A 25,846-nucleotide genomic window follows, 5' to 3' on the forward strand; every position below is an offset into this window, starting at 1 on the left:
AGGTTGGAATCAGCTAGCGCAAGACAGGGATAATTGGAGATCGCTGAGAGAGGCCTTCGTCCGGCAGTGGACATAAAAATAGGCTGCTGCTGATGATGAATTGAGCAGCAACAGCTGGTACCTCTTCTAACAGATGCTGTTGCTCTAAACATGCTTCTCAATTACAACCAACCTGCTATATTTACCATCAGCCTAAATTGAAGTATGAACAGAAAAAAGCCCCTATCGGAATGCATGCAAATCATTAGTGCATGGGAGGGTGATATTCAATCGTTTTGCAGCTGATTTCAAGCTTGGTGTAGTCCCAAATGTACTATCGACTAAAAAAGTTTACGGACCACGAGATCTCACAAATGCTAAATATCCGAGCATCCTTTAAAAGTAGCCAGTAAAACCGTACATAACAATGTTGTTTGTGTATACCAGTAGAGGCTGGAAATGGGAATACCAGCCTGCGTTTTGAGGCTGCGGAGATATTCAGCTTTTTGTCAGATCCCTTGGTCCATAAAATTTTTTGGTCGATAGTACATTTTGGAGCCTGAATCAAGCCACCATCATAAATGCAGGTGAACCTGGAAAGGCAACGAGTTCTAGTTGTCTGACTTTTTCCCGTTTGAATTATGATGATAGTACAGAAGATAGTCAAAGCAGGAAGTGAAAAATTTAAGTATTTTTTTTTTAATAGCACATATGTGAACTTTACATTCTCATATTTCCTGTGAAGAAACCATGTGACATAGTATTACAGTAAAAATCAAGGAAAAAAATGTAACATGAGAAACATTTTGTGTTTTGTCACTTAATTATTCTTACTGGTTTTTCCCAGTAAAAATTATCAATACTAGTGCACTGTGAAATCTACACAATATATCTGTCATGTCCATAGCGTCACAACTACTTTATGAAAAATGAACAAAGCATGTGATGTGACCTACCCCCCAGAACTACATACAAAACTTTACTCAGCATGTTTATTTTATGCACTTCACTTTTTAAATGTTTGTGAAACTATGATTTACTGTAAGCATATGTAGAAAAACTATTACAGCAGTAACATACAAGACAAAAAGCAATGGACAGTACAAAATATAAGAAGGAACAGTATAACGCAGACACCTCTCACTATTTATACTCTCTCACGTTGTTTAGCATGCTACATACAACTATTAGTCAACAGTTAACTATGAGTTATACAGTTGACTCAGTACTATTAACCAGCTTGTCAAACATAGCAACAGGATGTCTCGCTCATGTTGAGTACAGCATATCTGCCAGTTCACCACCATTCGTGCTGCCTAATTGTCAAATAGAAGTCAATGATTATGTCATGCAGTTCTACTTCATCCGGCAGTTCACTTAATGATTTTAAACTTTGGAATATCTTTAAATTCAAAATGACATGTTACAAATTGTATAGTTCCACGTTACTTTGTGCTTGTATGCACACTATATTGAATATGACCATATAACCTGTTACTAAAGCTAAAGAGAAACATCTGAAAGCAATTATTGCGAAGAGTAAAAACATGAAATGTAACGAACTGGGACAACACAGTATTTAACGCTTTATTATTGGGTTTTTTTTTTCTTTTTTTACTGTTGTGAAATGTGTAAATGGCAGCGCTCACACGAACAGGGGGTGTTGGTGAAATGCTTCTTTGGGAGCTAGGCTTTATCAGTGGCCCAGACGGCTGCAAACAGGCCGTTGCGCCCACGGCACGACGTCAGACTGCCGCTACACGGTTCCGCTTTGATACAGTCTTATCAGGGAGGCACTTATTGTTCCGTCTCTTAGACGGCCCTTTGCCGACGTTTCCGTGAACCATCGTTTCCGAGCGCCGAACTCGCTCACATACTTTCTTTTCCGAGTTATTTCCTTAACGGTTCGTGCGCATTCCACGCGCATCGGCACGATTTGGAGGAGGAAGAAAAAAGGAAGAAAGAAAAGGCAGCAGTCTTAAAAGTTAGTAAAATAGGTCCTACAATTCGATATATTGCGCAATGAGGGGAATTAAGTGCAGCTTGAGTGCAGGCATTTTCTTTTTCTCACTTGGCAGTGACATCGGCTTGGCAAAGATGATAACCATGCAGACAACACAACGTGTTCTTTTTTTTTTTTTTTTTGTCACGTAATAACTGAGCGGCGCGCGCATTGAACATTTTGTAGCAGCTTCCTTTATTTCTGTGCTCTTCTGTTTACAACAGTCATAAGATAACTAACGTGAGTTGCTGATCGCCAGCCCGGCTACTACCACAACACGTAACAGCTGACCTGCAGAACGCGCGAGCTCGCTACCGCGATGAATCAGAAGTGTAGATGTATGCGACTGTGACTTCAAGGTAAACTAGGTGCTCGTCAAACAATACAAGGCGTAGACGACGAAAGAACAACCAACACGCGAACGAAACAGAACGGGCCGACCGAAACCAGTTGTATTTCGTGTTGATTTGTCGCTCTCCCCCCACAGTCCAATCGAGTCTGAAGAGAGGTGCCGATGGTTTCAACACAACACGAAGACAGCGCTTGGAGAAAAAGCAAAGCGTACACAAGGGCTGGCGCGGCCAAAAACACATCATTCAACTGCGGAAAGCTTACCGCACGTCGGATCCTGCGCTCCGGCGGCGATTTCACAAGCCATCCTTCGTAGACAACCTCCATGGCACCGTTTTGGGTGCGAAGACTCTTGTTCCTCTTGAGCTTCCTAAAATCGATCGTTCGTGTAAGTGAAGAGGATTGAAGTGCGCATGAAATTCATCATCGAAGCACTGTCACGCGTTTTATTTGCTCCGTGAGGCCAGTTACTGCGAGTTCAATTGCGACTCGATCCGTCCGTACGGACGCGCAACGCTACCCCTAGCCCGCCTCGCCCCCTCTGATGCATCATGCCGGAAGTCATCACGCACAAGACGCACGTACACCCATTATTTTCTCTCGACAATCTTTCGTGTACTACATATTTCTAGAAAGCATTGTTCGGGCAAGCATTTTTGTAGTCACCAACACAAAATTTTAGTTATATGTTGTGCATAGAGTCAAAATATCAGAAGAAAACAGGAACAGCGAGCGCGAAGCCGCCTATCGTGCACTGCGTGAACTAGCGAGCTAGCCAGCTAGCGACGCGCACAGAACCAGAACCAACATTCAACATGGGTCTTGCTGTATAATCCCGTGTTGTCGAGTTGCCCTAAGATCGCAATGATTAGGAGAATGTGGGCCCCGTTCAGCTACTGTATGCGCGGTCGTCGGAAACTGGAGCCAATTCCTTAGTTAATTTCGTACTCCCTACAAGACGCGCAGTAGGGTCGTAAACGCGCGATGGGCTCCAACGCTTCCGTATTGCAATGGCACTGCAAAAACTGTACCTCCATAAACCCGACAGACAGCGGATCCTGCATACGCTGTGGCGCAAGTCGAACGGTGCCCGAAGACGACGATGCATCCAGGGAACCATTGCCCCAAAACTCCAAGGACGGATCTTCGAAATTCACTCTTACATCACGTCGCGTGGAGAGCCGAGTGGAGCCCGGAGCGTTTTCCGTTGCTCCTGAAAGGTAATCCGTAAAAGTATTGCTTCGAAACTGCATGCGATCCAGCATGACTGTCTGTTTTCAAAAGAAATAAATAAAAGATACAGCAAACAAATCGCACATTCAATAAACATTGTATCGAGAAATCCAGTGCATGTTATTTCTGATGCAGTTAATCGGTCTGCTGAATGGCCGATTAAACACGCACTACGTTTGCAGTGGACACAGGTGCACAGCTGTTCGTTAGCTTGGAAGCTGAACGAGATTAGCGGTCCAAATCGCCAATGTGCTAGCATCACTAAGCACACTACCAAAGCTGTTTACATATTGCACTATCTAGCGAAGCACAGTGCGCACGCAGTCAACACGGACGTAACATTTATTTTTGTGTTATTATTATTTTTTTTATGACGAACATTTTTTTTTTTTTTTCGAAGGCGCCCCTAGTAGCATGCGCTTATCTTAGTCGGCTTATTGATCGCGCACCGTAGAACCCAGCATTTAAGCACTCGGAAACAGCACTCTGGCGCATGTAGTATTGCCCGTCAAACAAGACACACAAACGAAAAGTGTTCCGCTAGAAGCACGCGAGACGCGGAGCGGATCGATTGTGCGTCACAGCTGATCAACTTACGAGGGTTCCGAGTCGCCTCTGTTTTGTCGGCTCCAGTGGAATGCTTGGCGTCGTGCTGCGAAGCGTTTCGGTGCTGCGTGCCTTTCTTTCTGCACTCTCCTCGGGATGGCACGCCAGAAAACGGGCTAACGCGTAGTTCACATCGGCGAGTTCCGTGATAAAAGGCGGCGATCCTCACCCACGCGTATCCACCAACCGCGAGACTGCGTGTATCTGTTTTTGGCTTTCCCGACGCCGGTACGAGCGCGGTATCGTCGCCGCGGCGGCGCGACCGAAGGACACGATGCATTACTCACGCGCGCGCGTCAACCGACAACGGTTTGGTTGTAACAGGACGGCAACGCCGCCCACGCCCACTTGAGAGCGCTGCGCCTCACGCAAACATAGAAACACGCGCCTACGTTGAACCGACTATCAATCGAACCGTGAATTAAACTTGCTTCTGCCTGCTCTTTCCAATTCGGTTGATGACCCCTTATTTTGACGGGAGCGGCGTGTTTTATAAAAGCAACTTTTCCAATGCCCTTAATGCCTGGGGTTTTCAAGAATACATAGCAATGCAGCACACTTGGGGCACTCTTTATTGGCTGTCTCTCAATGGGCCTCTAATCGCTTCTGGTGTCGAGTCTGATGTCCCTTCTCGCTGTTTTGACAGCGCAGGCACCAAAACTATGGTCCCTAGAATGAGGCTGTACTGTCACATTCAAAGGTTGCCAGCAACAGAGTGCTTCTCTTTGACACGTGGTGTCTTGAGTACAGTACTGCAAAAAATTAAATCAATCAATCATTAGTGTAACGATAAAAGCTAAATGTCGCCCATTGCAGCAATGTGGTGTTATTTAGCGTATAATACAGGCTTTCATTGCTTCGCATAGTATACATCTTTATCAGTTTGTGCAGGGACATTGTTGTATTGTGCGTGTTGAAAAAGTTGGCAATATTAAAAAATATATTACTCCTTATCCCTTGAGTTTCAAGAATCCAAACTGTTCATTTGTTCATATCGTGATATTGTTCATTCAATAATATATGTAAATTGATACTTATTTGCATGGATACTACTAAATGTGTGCCAAAAGCTTTATTGGAACTGCTTCTTGAAATGTAGTTTGTGGTGAAGTTAATATAGTGTGGAGCAACTGAGTACAGTATTAATATTTTGCTCCACATTCTTCCATATTAGGCATGAACAGTCATATTTATTTACTTTTGGTAAAGGTCCTTCACACATCTTAAACCTTATCTCTCTCTCTCTCTCCTTTCCTTTCTCTCCTGTACAAAACATATCAGGAACCCCAGTGAGAACCCTGAACAGCACATCTATGACTTACCCTGTGATGATAACACTGCAACTTCTGAAAAACAGGAGAAAAAGCCCCGGTGCATAAGCTGGCATGGATTGCCAGAAGATGAAGATGACTCCATCATAGATGATATTCCCGATGACCTACCCCTACCCCCACCTCCAGAAGATGCAGATGACACAACAGATTCGTCTGGAGAATCTGCTAAAGATGATGAGCCCTTGTACGTGGAACTTTCCCAGTGCCTGTCTGAGGATGCTAGTGGTCTTAATAGCAATGGTGTTGTAGCAGGTGAAGTTGTTATCAACAAGAACTCACCAGCAAACTATCTAGACCACACATTCGTCAAGTGCATCAAAAAGAAGAAGCCAAAAAAAGATGAACCTACCGATCCAGGTACACCACCACGGCTCAGTGAAAAGTGGTACTGCTTCCAGTGCCAAGAATGGAATTCCTTGTCTAACAAGGTTTGTGTGGCTTGTGGAGAGCCATTCTGCGATGACATTGTTGCCACTGGAACTTTAAATGGAAAAACACTAGGTCGTGACACAACAATCAGTTCAGCAGATTATGCAACACCACCAGAAAGCCCATCGTCTCTTGTCCCAACGATTGAGGAACCGCCACGTCGTAGGCAACAGCCACTCATTCGACGAGCTTTGAACCGTCTCTTCAGGCTGAGCGCAGAGGGCGGTGCACTTGTCTCAGCAATAGCCAATGCCCATTCCGCAGATGACGTAACACTTCTGGATTCCCCGTGGATGTGCAAGCGATGCTCGCGGCACAATGAGGCATCATGTGCAAAGTGCCCTGGCTGCGGACTGTCCCGTGTGCCAGCAGCAACCTTTCCGCTGTTGCTACCACGCAACGCGTTCAGCCTTGGCTTTCTGGCTGAAGTTTTGGGTTCTCAGAAGCGCCATTTTACAGCGCGACGAAGCCGCTCACTTTCTGAAGTCAAAGGAACTCAGACATTGGATGGACGCAAGAGCTCTCCGTCAAGCCCTGCTATTGGTAATGGCCTGGCTGCTCCCAAGGAGGATATGTGGACATGTTCAGGATGCTCATTCGCTCACAACCCCTTTTCAGCCTCGAACTGTGAAGTGTGTGGGACGTCTGATGGCCGTGGTACCATTTCGCGCTGGGTCTGTGTGAAGTGCACGTTAATCAACCCAGGCCAGGACCGATTTTGCAGTGCCTGTGGTGGCTCCAAGCTGAATAGTGTGGCAGCAAAACGTTACCAGACACTCAAGCCTCACGAGAGTTGGGTGTGTCCTCACTGCACCTTGCGTAACCCAAACCACCTTGCCGAGTGCTGTGCATGCAGCACCCAGCGGCCTTCACTAATTAATGTTGGCACAGCACGAGCCAGCACTCGCAACCGACGCATGACAAAGTTGCTCGGGGAGCCCGGTGAAGATGCTTGGGAATGCCCGTCGTGTACGTTTCTCAACTCTGGCCCACACGCAGCTTGCGAAATGTGCTGCACATCGCGTAGCCTCGTGTCCCTTCGACCGGAGGCTGCACGGCCACGGGGTGCCACAGGGCGTGGCGAAAGTGAACTCATGGAGGAGCTGCGCCGGATTGAAGAAAGCGAGGCACGGGAGCGGTGGGACCACATTGTCTCATTTTGCAAAGCGGTGAGTGCAGCAGGGGCACCCAGCTTTCGAATTTTCAGTTCCTTAGTAAGGTACATCTTAAAATCGTGTCACTAAATGGCAACATAAATGAGATGATAAGATGGCTGGGCAACATTATACGGGTGTCACACAGCACAATTTTGATGAGGATCAAGCCTGATCCAGATCGAATTTCTCAGTCGTAATTGGCTCCTTTGCGCAAGCTGCGTGAGGGAGTCAGTCACAGTTGAGAATTTCGCTAAGTCGAGAATCAAGGTAAGGTTAATTTTTCTTAGAGGCATGATACTTGAGGTGGAGACTGATAAATACTATCTGTACACTACCCTCAGCATTGTAAAAATGTGTTATATATGCCTTTATCTCAGTTGTTGTTCGAACGTTACTTTAAATTAGCAGATTCAGCAGTTTTCCAAAGGAATGGCAAAGCGAAACTTAATTGGAGACTAGCTTTATTTGCTATACTTAATCACCTACTTAGTACAAACTGTAATCAATCTGACTTGCTCTAACCAAGCCAATTTTATAAAGAGTGCTTCCTGTTAACTCCTTGGTATTCACAACTCTGCTGTAACAAAAATTGCACTAGTAAATTTCTTTTGATACTGATGTGTTGCTTTGCAGAATCGGGAGCCCTTTGTGGACGACTCTTTTCCACCTCTGCTGAAGTCGCTGTACTACAACCCTGATGAGCCAAGGGAAGAAATTGCAGTCAAATGGCTTCGGCCGTTTGAAATAACCTGTGACCCCAAGGAATGCAAGATATCGTGGACCGTGTTTCGAACTCCAATGCCATCTGACATATCCCAAGGTCAGCCCTGTCACCTGAGCTTCCTTTCCTTCCCCAATATCTTTCCCCACCCCTTTGCCCCAGTTGTGGATCAGCAAGCCGGAGATGTGCTCCTCTGGCCAACCTCCCCCCATTCTTATCATTATATTGCTCTCTCTCTGTCACAAGGTCAGCCTGGTTGGCAATATTCTGTTTCCATGCAGACATCCTGTTGTTAGTGAATGTGGTTTTGACATTCAGTTTGTGCTTCTGGAAGCTAGTTTCTTGATCATCATTCAGTGGCATGACTCTCCCTATGTGCCAGTTGGCTAAACAAGTGCAATGAAAGAAACTTGTGAGTGAGCTTTACTTAGCACTAAGTATATACTATGTATTAGCTAAAAGGATATTAGCATTTGATCTTTCTTGCATACTAATTTTTGGACTTTCAACTGGTTTCTGGCAACAGGTGTGTTAGGCTAGTGTTTTGCAATCTTTTTTCGTGCAATATGACAATATGAGATGATGAATAATATGATATGATATGATATGGTGGTAATATTATATGGTGAATATGGAATATTGTAATAGGGTAATGTGGTAATATAAAATAAAATTAAATGCTTCCCATCAGCATTATATTCAAGTTACATACTTGGAACACATTGCTGGCATCGGCAGCGGAAACGTCATGATCTCAGTGAATGCCTAGAACTAAATTGAAGCATCACATTAAATGCTATGTTGCATGCTGCAAATGCAAGTCCCAGTTTGTGAACTATAGGTTAACTAAAGTGAGAAGTGTCACCAAAAGTGATATGTTGAGAATATCGCACCTGCTCAGAAAACGTCACAACCTTAGGACTCTGTGGCCAAGAAAAAACATTTTCCTCTTCATAATTTGTACTCTGTGTCATCTGCTTGTGTTTCTTGTCTAGATCAGAACCTGTACTGAGGAACTTGAAGGTTAATACTCAATCCCAGAAACTTCTGCAAGGAATGGAATTGTCAAACCAGCATCTTCAGTTTCTTCAGGACTCACTGACCCCGTTAAAATGCAATGCTTTGATTAGTCAGCTGTCATTGAGTCTGCTAGACAAAGCAGTTGCCATCAAAGCACTGTTTACTCTATCACGGTTTTATGCAGTCATTTATTTATACCAGAAAGAAAGAAAAGCATTTGTTATTGTGCCTCTTTAAAATAATTTTGTAACTAAAGTGAAGTTCAATTGGGTATTTGTGAAAAGGTTGCAGTAAACAGCATGGTCAGCAGTTTTTTGTACCTTGCCCGTAGGACATCATTGCATTTGTGCATTTATTTAAACATTTTTAACTTTGGTATAAGCAATCTCTGGAGGACCCTGTTGCTTTACCAAGCTGCAAGATACTTCACAATATTGTGGCATACGCTGTCACTTTTGATGACAAATTGTAACAAATACTTGCAGGCTTTTGTTGGTTTAATAATTTTGTGAGATGATGTCACATTGAATATTTAACTTGATAATTCCAAATCAGCCATTCACATTCACCTGCCCTATAATAATACAGCCTGTCACAGCTTATACCCCTGTCACACGGGCACTCGAAAGTCTTTTGAGAAAAAAGGCCTCTCCCGAAAAAGAGTTTCGCCCGCAGACACACGACAGGGAGCGATCTCTGTTTCAGAAGCGGTCTTTTCTGGAAGAGGAGTTCGCCGATCTCCTTTACGGCCGAAAAGGAGTAGCCTCGAAACCATTGGGCACCAGCAATTATCATATATTAAAAATAATCGAATGCGTAATTTTCTGTCACCTATACTCATCGTAAAAAACAATTTTATGTCTCGCAGAAGGTGTAGTAAACCCAGTAATGCTCATTTTCATCTGTACTCTCGTAAGCAGGTTGAACGGGCTGGGGATGTCACGTGATGGCGCTCTTTAAACTACTAAAATAAATCTTTATATTGCCGTTTCTTATGTTAAATTTATTTGAAAAACGTGTAAACGATAAGTTTTCACTTTATATTTCGAGCTACATAATTTTTTTTTTTTTTGCCGATGTTGTTTCGAACGCTAGCGCCACGCTTTCGGTAGCGTGTCCAGAAGGAAACACTAAAAGAAGATCGTCGGCACCGTGTGTCTGCTGCACAGCACCTCTTCATTCAAAAGTGTTTCAACTTGGTAAAAGACCGCTTGCGTAAAAGAGTTTTTGCGTGTTCGTGTGACAGAGGTATTAGTGTTGATAGATAGGTTGAACCAACTGAACAATAGCAGGGTGAGTACGATTCCTCCTGTTGTTCAATTTTTTATGCAATTAGTAAACAGCCTAATAACAGTAAAACAGTTTACTAACAGAAATATTTTGTTATTGGAAATCAAAAAGGGGGGGGGGGGGGGGAGTATTTTGTATTCATGTGCAATCATTAGCTGATGTTCTTTACTGCTTCTTTTTATTCACAAAGAACTTTGCTCCATCATGTGGCTTGAAATATGTGTACTGGAAGCTGGCTGAACAGGCTAACTGTCTAAGTATTTGTGACATTTCACTCAATCTCAAAGAAACAAAGGCACTTTGAGATATTACAGCATTCTTTGCCCCATGTGTGACAATTATCTGCGATAACGAACCGCAGGCATCCTGGGCAACTGCTGGCTCCTGTCGGCTCTTGCTGTACTGGCTGAGCAGCCAGAGTTGGTGGAGCGTGTCATGGTGACTCGCGCCATCTGCCACCAGGGCGTGTACCAGGTGCGGCTTTGTAAGGATGGTCAGTGGACAACAGTGCTGCTTGACGACCTGCTGCCATGTGACGCCAAGGGATGCCTCGTTTACTCCCAGGTGCTCCTTGCCACTGGCTTAACTTCTTCAAACTTTGTCAGTTACCAGTGGCCATCAAGGCGAATGAAAGCTTGAGGGAGTTTTCAATATGATGTTGTGCATCGAAACAAACGTTTAAAGGGGCCCTCAACTACTTTTTATCGAAGTCGAGAACTGAATTTAAAGATAAAATAGACTACTGCAAAAATAGTTTGCTGCAAAAAGTACTTCAGTGTGTGTTCAGCAGAAGCGGAGTTATTGGCACTCAAAGGTCGCCTATGATCCCCCTTGCGGTGCTCCCACTCCTTATTCGTTTCCTTGCACTGCGAAGGCGTTGTCTGACTGTGAAGCGGGGCATACCCACAATGCTCCGCCTACTAATCGTCACCATGGCGCACAGTTCAAATTTGATGTTGGATAGGATCTACCAGACCGCAGCTACGCGGAACTGCAGTGCGTATGCGCAGCGTTTGCATTGTGCACTACAGGGCTTGAGAGCGTGCTCGCGCTCATATGCTCCAGTCTGGTCGTGTGCTACGTGGTGCAGACTGGCTTTGTCCAGCACCAGCTTGACCATCGGATAGTAGCCACATCCAACTTCCGCATTTTGAAGTGCTATCAATAGCTCAATACGAAGCGAAGTCTGCCAAAGCGTCTAGCCAGGAGCGGCCAGGAGTGAGCGTGCGCTGGCAAGCGTGCGTGTGGTCTGCCCTTAAGTTTTGTGTTTTTCAAGGCTAGTTGAGTGAGTGCTGGACAAGTACAAAAGATTCGCAGCACACGCCTGAACCAGAAGTAGGGGCGAATATGCCTGGGAAGAAAAAAAAAGACAAAGAGAAAATGCCCAAGCCCATGACGTGCAGCGACATAACTTTTGGCCAGGGCCTTGCCTCCTTGCCATTCCTCCCTGTGTAGCTTTCAGCACGCTAGTGAATACTAAAGGAGAGAGAAAGCGATAGCTCTATTTATAGTACTTGAAGGGTTCAAAAATGTTTTTCAGCAGGGGATTCACGAGGTGACATATTCCAGCAGTGAGGCCATTCTATGATTACTTAGATAGGTGTTTCAGGGTGGCTTTAAAGCACATTTTAATACTAGGAAACGGTTCATTGCCAACCAGCGCGCTTTCTTTATGTTCAGGCCACTGAAGCGATTTATGTTGGCACTATGCAAACTGCATCTATACACACTCGCTAGGTGTGCACGTTTGTGCAGTGCATGCTGTGGCGCTTACACAATATCATAATACACACTGAAGGCTCAAAAAGTGGTGCAGACCCCTACAGAGTAGCCTCATTGAGCCTCTGTCTTGTCAAAGCTATATATAAAAGACCACTATGCCAGCAATTTTTTCAGCATAGTTAGAACTGTGCTATAGGAAAACACAATCACTGTCTTCAAAATTTTGACATATAAGCTGCTTTGCTCACTGACACTGCACTGACCTCGTTGATAAGTGGAATGTTAATGGTCTTTCTTATCGTGTTCAACATGCATAATTGAATTGAACTTGAGGGGCAGAATATTCTTACTCCTAGCAGAAACCACGAGGGTGCTATATCTTTTTCAAAGCAAGGGACCCTGCTGATTTCTTTTTGCAGCTAGAGCACACAAACTTGAAGAAACCATTGTTGTAAAAGCATTCTGTTCAAATAACTGTTTGTATGTACCAATTATGTTGTGAATTTTGGCTGATAAGTAGATTTTGGTTAGCATCATCTTATCAGTCTTGGCTAGCAGACAGCAAGTTATCTTCTTCAGCCGCCAGTGAATTAGAGTGTATTGTTGCAGTGGTAGCCCACCCGCAACTCAGAATGTTGTGCTGGCACAAATTTGAAACACAGGTTAAGGAAAGGGCTTAAAACATTTTTCTGAGCATATTTAAGTGGCATCCTGCATGTGATGACCTTGTGGTTCTTTTGCACTGCCATAACCCAGGCGAAACGGAAACAGCTGTGGGTGCCACTGATTGAAAAAGCTGTGGCCAAGCTTCACGGCTGCTACGAGGCACTCGTATCTGGCCGGTGCATTGAGGGGCTGTCAACATTCACCGGAGCACCATGTGAAAGCGTACCTCTTCAATGTGAGTTTTTTAAACACTGTGATATCTTTATCTGCATACCCATGTACAGTCTGTCGTAAAAGTGCAAGGTCATTGCTTTTTCACCAGAGTGTGCTGGTTCCCTTGCATTCTCAGTGCATTTATCAGCACTTGTCTGCAGTGAAAGCATGCTTTAGTCCTGCTGCCAGTGAAGGCTGGAAACTGCAGCTCCATCATACATAATTCTGCACTGACATAATTCACTGGCATAATTCTGCACTGAGAGAAGAGGCACTTACACTTTGGTAACAGATTACGCTGCATTTATCATTCTTTATATTTAATGTGTGGCTGCTTTTTGTGAACAACGAGTGAATGATGTGTACTGTGCATGGGGAAAAGGTTGAATGAAATTCACTGTACAGCTACCAACCAGCCAGTTGTTTTATTTTCGGCCTATGGAGAATGCCCTAGTTGATCAGGAAAGTGAACTGAGCCACACGTAAAGTAAAATTTTTAAACTGAAATTTATTTGTATTACATGCACCGACATCGCAGTGGGGAATTGCATTTAAAGGCTGTTGAACTTAACAAGCATGCCTAGACGATATTCACTTTTCTAAACTTTTATGGTGCCCCTGTTATATGTTTTTGAAGGGGCAGCAGGAATAAAATGTAGTTGCTGGAAAGATGCTTTATGAAAACTTGCTGAACGTGCTAGCATGTTAGCATGACGGGAACTGGGCTTCAGCAATGTTGTATCCAGGAAAATGTATTAGTGAGGGTCCTGTGTATTTCACAGCTTTATGGTAGCTGTTACATTCTGTGTGTGTAAATGCTAAACACGTAGACAGCAATGGGTAACACAGGGACATTGTCTTCACTATGTCATATAGCATTTACACTTGCAGTATGCATTACCAACTTGCCCTGTAATCTGAACGCTTGCATTTATAGTGGGTCATTTCTACTCTTTATTGCCTTCTGCCTGTTGCAATTGCCTGCTATGCTTCTTTCTTTTTGTTGTAGTACTTCTCTTCCAATTTCATTCCGTAAGTATACACCAAAATGCTTGCATTTTTCTTCAGGATGCATTGAGTATTCAGGGACTGACTTTAATGTGCCTGATATCAGAAACATGGTATTTGTCTGTGTGGATCCAGTAAATAAATAAACAAAAAGGCTGGAATGAAAAATGATTTGTGTCTCATTTGTTCAGCTGTTCCTGATGTCGGTTTGATGCAGAAGCTGCTTGTTCAACTTTTCTTTCAGACTCGTCTTCTCCAAATGAAGAAGGCATTGATGAGGATCTGATTTGGGCACAGCTACTAAGCTCAAGGGCTGCTGGGTGAGTGCGGTGACGATTTCAAGCCTGCAATTACCAGTGGGTACATGTGCTTGCATGTGTGCATGTATGTTCTTGCTTGTTTGTATGTGTTTATCACATGCAGAGTGCATGTAAAGCCTTTGTCAACGGTGGGTTTCTAAAACAACAAACACTTGAGAGGTTCTTTTGTGTCATTGTGAGCTTGTAACTAGTGGCTTGTCTTCTAAAAGTGTTGAGGAGAATTGAGAGATGGTGAAGAGAGTGCTGAAAAGCAGCTTCGTACTAATTCTTGTCTATTTTGCCTCGGACAAAGGTTTCTGATGGGTGCCTCCTGTGGTTCCGGCAACATGCAAGTGAATGACCAGGATTACCACGCCGTGGGACTGCGCCCACGACACGCCTATTCGGTGCTCGACGTCCAAGACGTTGAGGGAGTTAGGTGAGCTGGTCATGACCGTACACACTGTCTGCAAGCATTGTCGTCGAGAGTCTTGCCATAGATTTTAGTGCTCAAAGTAACACCTCAACGGTACTGTAGACCCTATTGAAATTTCACAAACTGTGAACCCTGCATATTAATAGCTGTGCCTCAATTTTGTTCCTCTTAGGCATGTGGTTTACATATACAGTTAAACCTGCTTATAACGAACCTCCATATAACGAATTCCTGGATATAACGAAGTTTTTCTATTCCCCGCCGTTACTCCATAGAAGCACATGTATTTGAGACCTCTACGTAACGAAGTGGCAGCGGGAGACCCCTCAAAATAACGAATTTTTCCCGCCGACAACCTAGAGATTTTGCCCCAAATTTTGTCATTTTTGCGCGAGGAGCAAACGGAAGCACCTTCTCTGCCGCGACGGAATGCGAAGCGAGCGCACGTGTGCGTGCGTGCGAGGCTGTGCGAGGCAGGCCTGCATCCCTCAACCCGGCGATCTTGCAGCCGTGGGCTGACCTTTCTTCCTCCCTTCATTCAAACCTGATCCTGCCACTTGCTGCAGCTGGCCTAGCCCACCAAGCCGGCACTCTCCTTTTTCAGTTGATGTTGCCGAAGCGCTGGCAGACGCTGTGACACATCACACTCGATGAGCGCGGACACGCGATGTCAAACGCTGGCGTGAGGAATTTAAGCGCCGCTGCAGAAGCGAGCGAAGTGACCTTCGTGTTGTTGTCTATCGCTTCAACGCAAACTGAGCACCGAGAACACACAGCACGCACAAAGCTACGAGCCGCCGACACACCTACACTGCCTAGACTCTGCCCCAACGCAGATTGCTTTCAAGATACGACCCGCACGACCGCGCACCGCTGCGCAGTACGCAGTTGATGCCAGAGTACAGTACAACGCGGCCCGCTATCCCTCCCCCCCTCGCTCCCTCGCCGGTGCCTCAAGCGCAACGGAAGAAGGCGCGCTTTCTCCCTGCTTTTCTTTCTTGCGCACGCGAGATTTAGACGCGGTCGTCAGCTCCCCTCACACGCTTTCACTCGCACATACAGCATACGGCGCACGACGACGGCGTTATCGCCCTTGGACTTTATACGGAACATCTATGAGGCAAAACAAATTTTAGGGCTGCAGCGCGTCATAGACACCATCTTTAGATAGCAAATACGGATCTCAAGGACCATACTTTTGCTGGCGAAAACCGAAAATACGTCATAAGTGTCGCCCCCGGCACTTTGGGCGGCCAATGCCATCGTCAAGCAACCGTGCCAAGCGACATGAAAAGTCAAAATGGCCGCTCGGGCCGGCGTTGGGTGGCAGTTCGCAACGTATGATATGGGAACGGTCCTTCAGTTGCGACGTGACAGCGGGGTTACCAATGCATTGGGTTCTATGGGAGCTGTGCCGGGACCGGCCGAAAACGACGTAACAGCCGTGAAAACGCAGCACCCAGGAACGTAACAGCGAGGTTCTACTGTATTGCTTTTCCGATTGCAGGCTGGTGCGCCTTCGAAATCCATGGGGCCACTATTCTTGGAGAGGTGACTGGTCTGACAACTCTCCTCTCTGGACACCTGAAATGCGGGAAGCACTGATGCCTCATGGGGCTGACGATGGCGTATTTTGGATGTCATTCAGCGACGTTCTGAAGTGAGTACACGATGCGTCTCTTTAACTTGACACGGTTTCATCATTAGAGAACAACCATGTATGATAGAGTATTAATGCACTGGTCATTAACCCCTACTCTGGATGTTGTTAAGCAAAGTTTGTAAGTTAGTAGGGGAGGCACTGTTTGTGTTGTGGCTGCTGAGGGATACATTATCATTGCAGGTTTGTGCTTGAGTCATTCATGAGTATCCTGAGATGTTATCCATTTATGTTTTCTACTAAGACAACCTTGTTAGTCATGCTTTAATGAGCTTGGTGGTGGGCGGAATGGCAGAAATTGCAGCATGCAGTTACAGTTCAGTAGACTTCCGTTAAATTGAATCAGGTCAATTAGATTTTTCGGTGAATTCGAAACCGGCTGAAGGTCCCGGCCACCACGCATGCATTCCTATGGACCCAAAGTTCAGTTATTTCAATCCTAAAATTGGCCTTCACCGGATGATTCGAACATGACCAGTCAGAACGCACGCACCTGACCCTTATGGTGTTCCCAATAGCAATCCCTTTAGTGGAAGCGTCTGTCTCGGCAGAGCTTAGAGGACAGTGAATGTGTTGAACACACATCATCTCTACTCGAAAATGCCTATTTTCTACCTGCCCTAGGAATTTTCAAGCAATAACCGTAGCTCATGATGTCTGATTACGGTATTTACCCAATTCTAACACATGCCTTTTCTCTTTCTTTTTTTTTCAAATTGGATCCGGAAATTGCCTGTGCGGTGCCATCATGCATAATACCAAAACCGCCTTTGTGGCGTTTGTATGCTTTGCCGCATAACATGAATGTATTTTGTCGAAGCTAACTTTAAACACCGTGCGGCAAAGCTGACTTTAGGAAACCGGCCGCCATTGTGCAACACATATTAGACCCTTGCCCATTTTTATTGCTAAAGAATGGAGTGTGTGTTAGATTTCAACTTTGTTTAGGAGTGCCGATGTTAGTTATACATTAGTTTTCTACTTTTCACACATTGAAAGTGAACGTTTGATTCGGGGGAATGTTAGAATTGGGAAAATACTGCCAAATTAATCAGTAGTGTGTTTTGTCATTTTTTTCTGCATCTTGTTCAATTCGACCAGCCGGATAACTCAATTAATTTCGTCGGTCCCGTCAGGGTCGAACTAATGGAAGTCAACCGTAGTTTCTCATGCTACTCTCAGATGTTAGCTGTTACTCCCCGCTAGCTTAGTTACCTGTTACTCAGAAGAGACAGATAGCTGGACTGTTCGCACTTCCAGTGCTGCCAGTTGTAAGAGCTGCCCTTGTGGGTGTTACATTTGCACTTATCTACAGAAAATATATTTGACACAGGTTCTTTGATTGCATCGACATCTGCAAAGTGCGGCCTGACTGGAACGAGGTTCGCCTCCAAGGTGTGCTTCCACCGCAGACAGACAAGGACAGCCAAGCTGTCACCCTGCTCACAGTTCTTGAAGGCACTGAAGTGGAGTTTGGCCTTTTTCAGGAAGGTCAGAGGTGAGGTGCTTCTTATTACAGCAGAAGCTGTTAAGGGTTCATTACGTAGTTTTCAGGTTCTCCATGCTTACATAACCAGTACTGCCACCTTCAAAATTTATCCACTAGACTGCACCCTATGGTAAAGTTCACTGGTTGGCTTGGAGAAGAAGAAAACATTTATTTGTTTTTTGTTTTCATCGCTATTCTTGGAGAAACTTCCTGAATTCTTAAGTGAGCAAGTTATCATTGCTCGAATTTCGCAATTTCAAATCTGCTAGAGGAAATGCATAATACTTTATGCTGAATCCCATGAGAAATTGTCACATATGGCTGGTAGAAGTTACGCGACATGCTCAAGGACTTATGGCTTAACCCATGCCCCAATGGCTGAGAAAGGGAGCGATGTTCCTCTGAGTTAGTTCATCTGAAAAGAACAGTGGAAAGCTATTTGCTCAATGTGGAGCGATGGATCCTGCTCCAGACAGACCATTGCACTTCACTTATAATGTGAAATGAGCAGACACAATGGCTGTATGTGGGTTTCACGCGAATTGCTGACGCTAGTACATCATGCCCAGTGTCCGAGATGAGCAAACGAAGCATGCATGCCATGTGAAGGTCAAAGTGGACAGATGTTTGCAACAGTCACCATTGACTAAAGACTAACATTAATACAGATGCCACTTCAAACGCAGTTTCACATTCCAAGCTGTGTGCATTTTTCATCTTTAAAGATACAGTTGGTTCCTCATTTGCCCAACCTGTGTGATCGGAAATCTTGGGCTGCACCCATTCTGTTTTGGCAGACTGATAAATAGGACTCACAGTGAGGTAGGGTTGCTAGCATGCCACCAGATCACTACTGCATCCTGTAATTTTCTAAAGGGCAACCAAGGTAGTCTCAGCAGTTATGTGCAGTGTACCAAAAGCTACAGGGCCCTTACAGAAGTGAGAACCGGTTAAGCAAGGAAGCTAAGCTATGGCTGGCTAAGCTGTAGACATAAACTGGCTACATGTCTCGTAGAAGGAAAGAGGGACTTGCCCATTATTGTATTTCTCTGACTCATCTCTGAACGTTTCATTCAACTGGTGTTGCAGTTGACGGTAGAATTAGCAGTGGACAGTTAATGAGCTTTTCTTCTGGTTCTCATCCCCGAGAGGTTGATGCAACGTTTAGCTTTTGCCTTACTGCACAGAACTGGTGAGATAGATCACAGAGCACCAGTCAAAGCAAACATGCATCCGCTTAATTTAAGCATCACATAATTTGTACCAAATTTGTGTGTTCCACACTGGTTGGCTTAGTGAAAGTTGCCTGTACTGGCACTTGCAAGCATTGTTGTTGTTTAATTATTTATTGAAAGAAAGAATAGTTAAGAAAATAAAGAAAGGAGAAGTCAGGGTAATGCATTAAATATAAGTGTTAGTGTTGGGCTTGGCACTGCAGATTAGAGGCTGCAAAGCCATTATTTGCATGGATTGTGCATGCAGTGAGTGCAAGTGTTGTATGTGTGTCTTAATATCCCGTGCAGGAGTGCTGAGCGTTCCCGGCGCTGCCAGTTGGACTTGTGCGTGGTTGTGTTCCGGGCACAGGACCCTGCTGCGGGTCTCGTAGGCCCGCTGGTGAAGCACTCCAAACGACAGGTTCGCAGCTTCGTTGGTTGCAACGCAGTGCTCGACCCAGGTTCCTACATGGTTGTCTGTCTTGCCTTCAACCACTGGCACACCAGCCTCACCAAGATCGACCAGTACCCAAAGTTCCTGCTAGCTATTCACAGCTCCAAGCGGTTGCTGGTCGAGACGGTCATTCCACATGCCAACGTGCTGGCTGATGCCATAATCAACCTGACTGTGGCCAAGGGAAGGAGGCATGAGGTAAGCAGGCTGCCTTTCTTTTTCATTTTAGTTGCAGTAGCATTCATAGACATTGCCCTTTGCCTCAACAGAAGCCATGCTTCATTCAGAGTATGCTCACAAGGATGCTTCCTTGAGTTCGTTATGTCCTTAGCCTTGCACATACCAGCTCCTTAGCTAGATGCATTCGTACTGGTTTTCGTTTGACAAGGTGAGGTTTGGTCAAGTTGGCAACATTTGGTAGTATGACAGCATAAAATAACTGGGACAAATCTAACTATGTGCTCTCTATGCTGACACAGACAAGTGCTGCTTGGAGACAGCTTGTTCAAATCACTATGTCTGTTTAGGTCCCTAGTTTTATACTGTTATTTCACCTGTTCTATGTTCTTCTGCGGTATGGAAAAATTAATGCTGTGAACGAAGGATGCCTGTTCCACACTTCAGATAAAAATGAATCTGACAGATTCTTTTCTTTAGCACTTTTTAGTTACCAAAAAAATGTGCCTAGAATTATGTTGTGTTCACATTGAAGAGGCCAATCTATGTGAATTGGCATTTTAAACAGCATTTGCACAGAATGCCGTAAGCCGAAGATGTCTTTTATGGTCTGATACAAAATAACAATAATACAAAACTTCACAGTTTTTTTCTGCTGATGGTCTCATGCAATTACTGTACTGTGCAATACCTTCCCATGCATGAAATATATTTACATGCATGTTTCTCTGCTCAAGAAGCCTGTGCTGTGGCAAATTGGGTGAACAAAGTAATTGACACGTATTCCTTATTCATATTTTGATTCTGGGATGGCATCTTGTGCAAATAAATTGAGATTACACTGATCATTGTGTGTGCAAGCTGTATGAGGCTTTATGTATGCCACATGTGCATGCATAAATGGGTATTTGTTGGCTTCTGTTTTCTTTTGTTTTTATGTATTTGTGCATATGCATGTACTCCCAGGGGCGTGAGGGCATGACTGCATACTACCTGACAAAGGGCTGGGCTGGCCTCGTGGTGGTTGTGGAGAACCGGCTGCCTGACCGCTTTGTCCAAGTGATCTGCGACTGCTCTGAGAGCGTCAATGTGGTCTCTACCAGAGCAACTCTCAGGACCGTCGACAGCATTCCACCACTGCACAGGTGAGCCTTATACGGGCTTTACGAATGTATAAGAGTCCTTAACAGATGTGGACAGTAGAAAGAAGCATGTGTCTTATCTTTTCTGCTGACCACATCTGTTAATTGCATTTACGCATTTGTAACGTTCAATAACCTGCCCAACTAGTTGTGTTATGCAGTGTAGACTATAATTAGCCCATTGTTTCCAGCAGGTATCATGAACATGCAGTCGACTTGTTTTTTTTTCTATCATGCAGTAGCATTCCCAAACTTGCAAGCATGCTATTTGCATATACTAGAATTGAACACTGTATACGAATTTTTCAAATTGAAGTTTAACAAGATATTCTACTTGCATTCAAAATTTCGAATATTTGCAGATACCTTTAGTTATTACATTGCAGTGAAATGTTGTCTATTCTCTGTGCAGGCAAGTTATTATCGTGCTCACTCAACTCGAAGGCAGCGGCGGCTTCTCTATTGCTCATCGTTTGACTCACCGGGTGTCCTTCACGGGTGGCCTGCACGACTGGGGGCCCTCGGCGACCAATCACGTACCACCCATCGACCGGAAGGTGTATGGGCTGCACACCCCAAGGCCTCTCTGATTGTCTAGTCTGCAGAGGCCCGACCCAAACTTGGGAGATTTTCGGTGGTTTTGTACATTTGAAAGTGCTCACATGCATTTCAAGCATGTGCAGATTCTTCGGTCGGCTATAGCCTCGAGAGGTCTCTACAATTTGTGCAAACTGCCCATTGCGATTGCCTGGAACAAGCGTGTAGTCGCATTCTCGCGAAGCGGGATGCTAGGGACTGTGTGAAACTGCAGATGTGCAGTGCATTCATGAGCATGCCTTTCTACTTCTTTAAAGGTGAAACATGTAGCCACAGAGATCACTTTATGCGCTTGATTTCAACTGGCGCCTCTTAGCACATCATTTTTAAAGAAAAGCACCCACACACAGAATAGCATTTCTTTAGCAGTGATGCAAAACACCACACACACATTCACATCCCGAATCACTTCAGAGAACATGTAAATGTTTGTGTTTTCATGGTCCACCTTTAGAAAAGTAAAAAGAACAACAGGTCTAGATAACCATTTGTAAACGTGTCAGCCAGAATGTGTCTGGTCTGGTCTGACACCCATTCTACCTTCGTTTCGAAGGTTAGGAGCGTTGGAAAAGGAAAGCTTGCGGCAGCCTTCATGGCTTGCAGGTTAGTATGGTGTACACTTAGAAATGTTACACCTTTTATGGCGTAATTTTGACTCGCAACAATAACATAAGTCATCCATTTGGGCCCTTTCTTCCTCCAATGCCACGCATCTGGTGTTTCCTGTCAGGAACACTGTGTACGCACATAGCATTCCGGCATTAGTACGGTACTTAGCGCATGTCATTAGAGGAAGTGCCCGCAAGCACGATGAAGATTGTTGTTGGTGCTGGCCAAAAATCAAACCGTAAAGGGAGCAACATTTTTTTAGGGTGCAGGAAAAGTTATTGCCCACACTCTTGAAGCACAAACCCACTGCCCTTTGGTTACTGAGTCGGAGGCAATTCAAAGGTGTGTGCCCCAGCGCCGATAAAATCTAGACTCAGGCACAATAGCCTGTTATAGCAAGGTTATTATAGGACACATGAGCTTCAATTGGTATTTGGCTCTTCTCCTACTGCACATTTCACTTTCATAGTGAAGGGAATTGTATTAACCCTGGTGCAGCCACCTCTGAATGGCTTCGAGTTGAACACGCGTGTTAAGGATGTTCTGCAAGTGCAGCTGGTACATCTAGAATGGAAAAACTATTCTTTTCTTTAGCAAACAGTTGTTTCTTATAGTGTGCAGTGAGAGTTTTCAAGCATTAATGGGTGCGAGAAAGGAGTGTGATTGTTTGTCTACCAAGCCAGCGTTTGTGCTCTATTTTTTTGGCATGTCTGGTTTGCAAGCTGCATCATCGGCTTGCTTATGTTGGAAAGACTGGCTTTAACAATGCCATGGAGACAGAGCATCGCACTCGCATAGTGCAGGGCTCTGAAGTTGACTGTGCCACCCTGAGCTCTAACCATTCAGGTGAATTTATGCCCATCGAAACCAAAATGAAGGTTTCTTTACTGGTCTTTAGGGTGTATTAGTGTAGCGAAATCAGACCAGTGTCGACATGTACCAGAATACCGATAGGTGTAGAAGCAAACAGCAGTGCCCCTGGCAGCATCTTGTAACATAGTGTTTAACGGAGGTGCACTTGATTGGAATGACCGGTTGTCTCGACCAATCTCCTGGCGTGAATGTGTTGGCAGTGATGTAATCATCGTGACTGCCTACTCTCCTGACTTCGCTACAAACTTTACAAATTTGGGCGCACTTTACGATTTTACTAATGTTGTGTCAAGGTTTACGAAAAATAAAGTTTCTTCAAAAAGAAATTTCGCTTGTATGTCTCCAGCCCTACTGTTGGAAGACTTCTGAAGGTGAAAGGATGTCATAGGGTACTTGCTTCGAGAAAGTTTATACAGATGTAAGTTTATCCTGAAGCAAGTGAAATTGCCAACAGCAAAGTCTCTTAAAAAGCCACTGTGATCTAAAGACAAAATGTTTTGCTTCTCAGTCTCTGCTGTCCTAACTTTGCTGCTGCTTGTGCACAGTATCTAAAGCTAAATAATTCTTATTAAAGTATTTATGTTTTCGACATAAATTGTGTGCTCACAGCAAATTTAAAAGAAAGTTTGTCCTATTCTCTCCTTACCCTTCCCCCGTCTCGGTGTCACGTCAAATTTTACAAATTTTAATGTTCAGTGGTTGGCAGGTATGGTACTCTGATGTGCTTTCTTCTTTTAAAAGGAAGATTTGTAGAATGCAAGAAGTTGCTAGTGCATTATTGTTGATCACAATGTCAGAAGATGTCACCATTAGCACTGCTGTTCTCAGATACGTCTTGCAGTATTCTGGTACACATCTGCACTAGCATGTCCCTGCTATGCTAAAGCTCTTTCTTCTCTTTCGAAAGAGAGGCTGGAACAAGGGTTAATGCTGCTCAGTATGCTGCTGTCCGTATGCTGCCTCGGGTTTTCTGTAACAATGCAGCCCCTTCATCTACAAGGTGTTTTATTTTTCTAGTTACGTTGTAATTTATTTTTATGCTTTACATGTTGTTAATTTGTGTCCTCTCTCCCTTTTGTTCTTTACTGAATTGTGTGAAGCAACATTCCACGCTCTGCAGAAGCATTTGCATAATATAGTGCACTAAACTGTTTACGTGCACAGACACATGTCAGACGCGTGGACATTTAAAATCTTCACAAATTTCTAGCTCCTCCCCTCTGGTTAGGAAAAGCAAGCATCGCTAAGTCATTGTTCTGGATATGTCTCTTAACCGGTTCTCTTCCTCTCTCTCTTGTTTTTTTCTTCCCAATTTTTAGGTTTGTTGTGAACAGAACGTGCGAAAAGACAACGTTCTTTGGAGTATTTTTCAGATTTTATTTTGTGTAGATGTTACTACTTACATTCTAGTTCAGATTTATAGAATACTCACTGCTCAGGTCGCAGCATACTTTTTAGGTTCTATATATTTGTTAAAATTTTGTTTCAGGTATTTAGGAATATATGTGTTGGAAATGTTTGATCTGTACTGGCATTTTCATTGTAGTGGATGTCCTAAACTAATGCAGCACTATAGGAATGTGCTTTGTGCCATCATTTTCATGCTGTTATTGCAGGACAGCTGTCTAATAAGGAAAGCCATTAGGTCTGCCAACAGAACTGATTGATGAAAGATTTCGCACTGGCTTCTTCGATTAAAAAAAGAAAAGAGAGAATTACAAACAGTGGTGATGCAGACGTACTACTATCTTCATGGCACATTTAATATCATTTTTGCTTTGAACTTAAACTAGTAATCTGACCTCTATTTTTATCACTTAAAGAACAGTATTGCTCCAGTCACTTGTGAAATTTATTGTTGTGTGAAGACATGTCAGTGTTCCTGTCAGTGAAACACATGTCTGTTCTGGTTAATTGCTTCATAGGTGTTATGGTCTTGAGGCCATGTAGGCAGGGCCAGGTTAGTGCAATACATAGTTATATTTTGAGTGCACTTTTGGTTTTTGTTGCTGTGTGACACAAATAATAGTCAATATATAATGTGTTCTTTCTCTTTATTTTTTCATAATTGTTTCTTTTTTAAACGTAGAACCTGAGACAAAATTATTCTTATGTGTTTGTTACATTGCCGAGGAGAAATTGTTCAAGTATAACCCACTGGTCCAAGCATAACCCCCTTGTTTTCCCTTTTTTTTAAATGTGTGTAGCTTTTTTTAAGCTTCATTGCATAGTCAATTCCCTACCCCCCCCCCCCCCCCTCTCCTCTTCTCTTTCCTTAAAAAAAAAGTTTACCATTGTAAGCAATGTCGAACTTTATTTGTCAATTTTTTTTTTTTTTTTTTTTTGCCTGGCCCCTCTAGTCCTCTGGAATTAGCTAGATATAATTTCCTGGCGGCATGTTTGCAACTGTGAAGTTTCTGGGCCCTCAGTGGGCCTATATGTAGGGCAGATTCTAAAGCCAGTGCTGTTTGCATTGTGTTTGCTCAATATGTTAGTAGCAATAGTTGCACCGATTGCAACACCAACAACATTTGCAGTGTCAGACTTCATTTTTAATCTCATACACGGAATTTTCCAGAAGCTATTTTCGTGGGTCTTTCGACGCATGTAAATTTTTAAAATTTTTACCTGTTATGTTTTTGCTACTATTGAAGATGTCTTGCAAAACATGAGTTCATAACTTTCCTATTTTTTCTTAAACTTCCATCTTAAAGGGACTCTAAAAGAGAAAAATTACTTGAGCTGTATGAGTAAATTACCCTTCTACAATAGTAAAAGCACCACTCTTACCACGAGAAGAGGATGGGTAAGCCAGAAAAGATGCAAGAACGAAATACGGGTGGAGACATGATAATAAAGCTCCCACCCCAGCTCGCTGTGATGTCATGGATTTTGATGCTGTCTACGTGGGCCTAGCTAAGTTATTGATGCAGATGGACATCATTGTATTCTGAAAGTGCCAGAGATTGAACTTTGGAAGATTCAAGGACATTTATTGAACCGCATCAGCTCAAATACGAAAAAAAAAAAAAAAAACACTTCGGAATTCGTGACTTCACACTGACATATGGTGCTGGCATTTTGGCACGAAATTAAAAAAAATTAACTTTGACCTTCATTTTAATAAACCTGTTACCGCAAAATAACGAAAAGATTGTTTTAAAA

General features: G+C 43.9%; 2 protein-coding genes across 2 annotated transcripts in view; one reads left to right on the forward strand and one right to left on the reverse strand.

Annotated features, from left to right (window-relative positions):
* LOC119449848 (GRB2-associated-binding protein 1) overlaps positions 1-4,455 on the reverse strand; it is a 22,774-nt gene extending 18,319 nt beyond the window's left edge. The window contains exons 1-2 of the mRNA XM_037713117.2: positions 4,163-4,455; positions 2,597-2,702 (exon numbers count right to left, since the gene is read on the reverse strand). Of these exons, the coding sequence (XP_037569045.1) occupies positions 2,597-2,659 (63 nt within the window). The 5' untranslated portion in view covers positions 2,660-2,702; positions 4,163-4,455. The remainder of the gene's footprint in view (positions 1-2,596; positions 2,703-4,162) is intronic.
* LOC119449847 (calpain-D) lies at positions 2,664-25,720 on the forward strand. Its single transcript, XM_037713116.2, has 12 exons — positions 2,664-3,552; positions 5,453-7,103; positions 7,725-7,911; positions 10,484-10,686; positions 12,601-12,745; positions 13,976-14,051; positions 14,344-14,469; positions 15,974-16,126; positions 17,460-17,624; positions 19,139-19,481; positions 20,427-20,605; positions 21,015-25,720. The coding sequence occupies exons 1-12, from the start codon at positions 3,317-3,319 to the stop codon at positions 21,190-21,192; spliced, it is 3,642 nt and encodes a 1,213-aa protein (XP_037569044.1). The 5' UTR covers positions 2,664-3,316; the 3' UTR covers positions 21,193-25,720.
* The last annotated feature ends 126 nt before the right edge of the window (positions 25,721-25,846 follow it).

Source organism: Dermacentor silvarum, chromosome 4 (genome assembly GCF_013339745.2).
Source record: "Dermacentor silvarum isolate Dsil-2018 chromosome 4, BIME_Dsil_1.4, whole genome shotgun sequence".
Lineage (NCBI taxonomy): Eukaryota > Metazoa > Arthropoda > Arachnida > Ixodida > Ixodidae > Dermacentor > Dermacentor silvarum.

What these genes read in the sequence shown, in the direction of transcription:
- LOC119449847 (XM_037713116.2), top strand. Translation starts at nt 3,317, where the DNA reads ATGGGCTCCAACGCTTCCGTATTGCAATGGCACTGCAAAAACTGTACC. An exon ending in TTTTCCGTTGCTCCTGAAAG is followed by an intron (nt 3,553 to 5,452) that starts GTAATCCGTAAA and finishes AAAACATATCAG; the next exon opens with GAACCCCAGTGAGAACCCTG. An exon ending in CAAGACGTTGAGGGAGTTAG is followed by an intron (nt 14,470 to 15,973) that starts GTGAGCTGGTCA and finishes TTCCGATTGCAG; the next exon opens with GCTGGTGCGCCTTCGAAATC.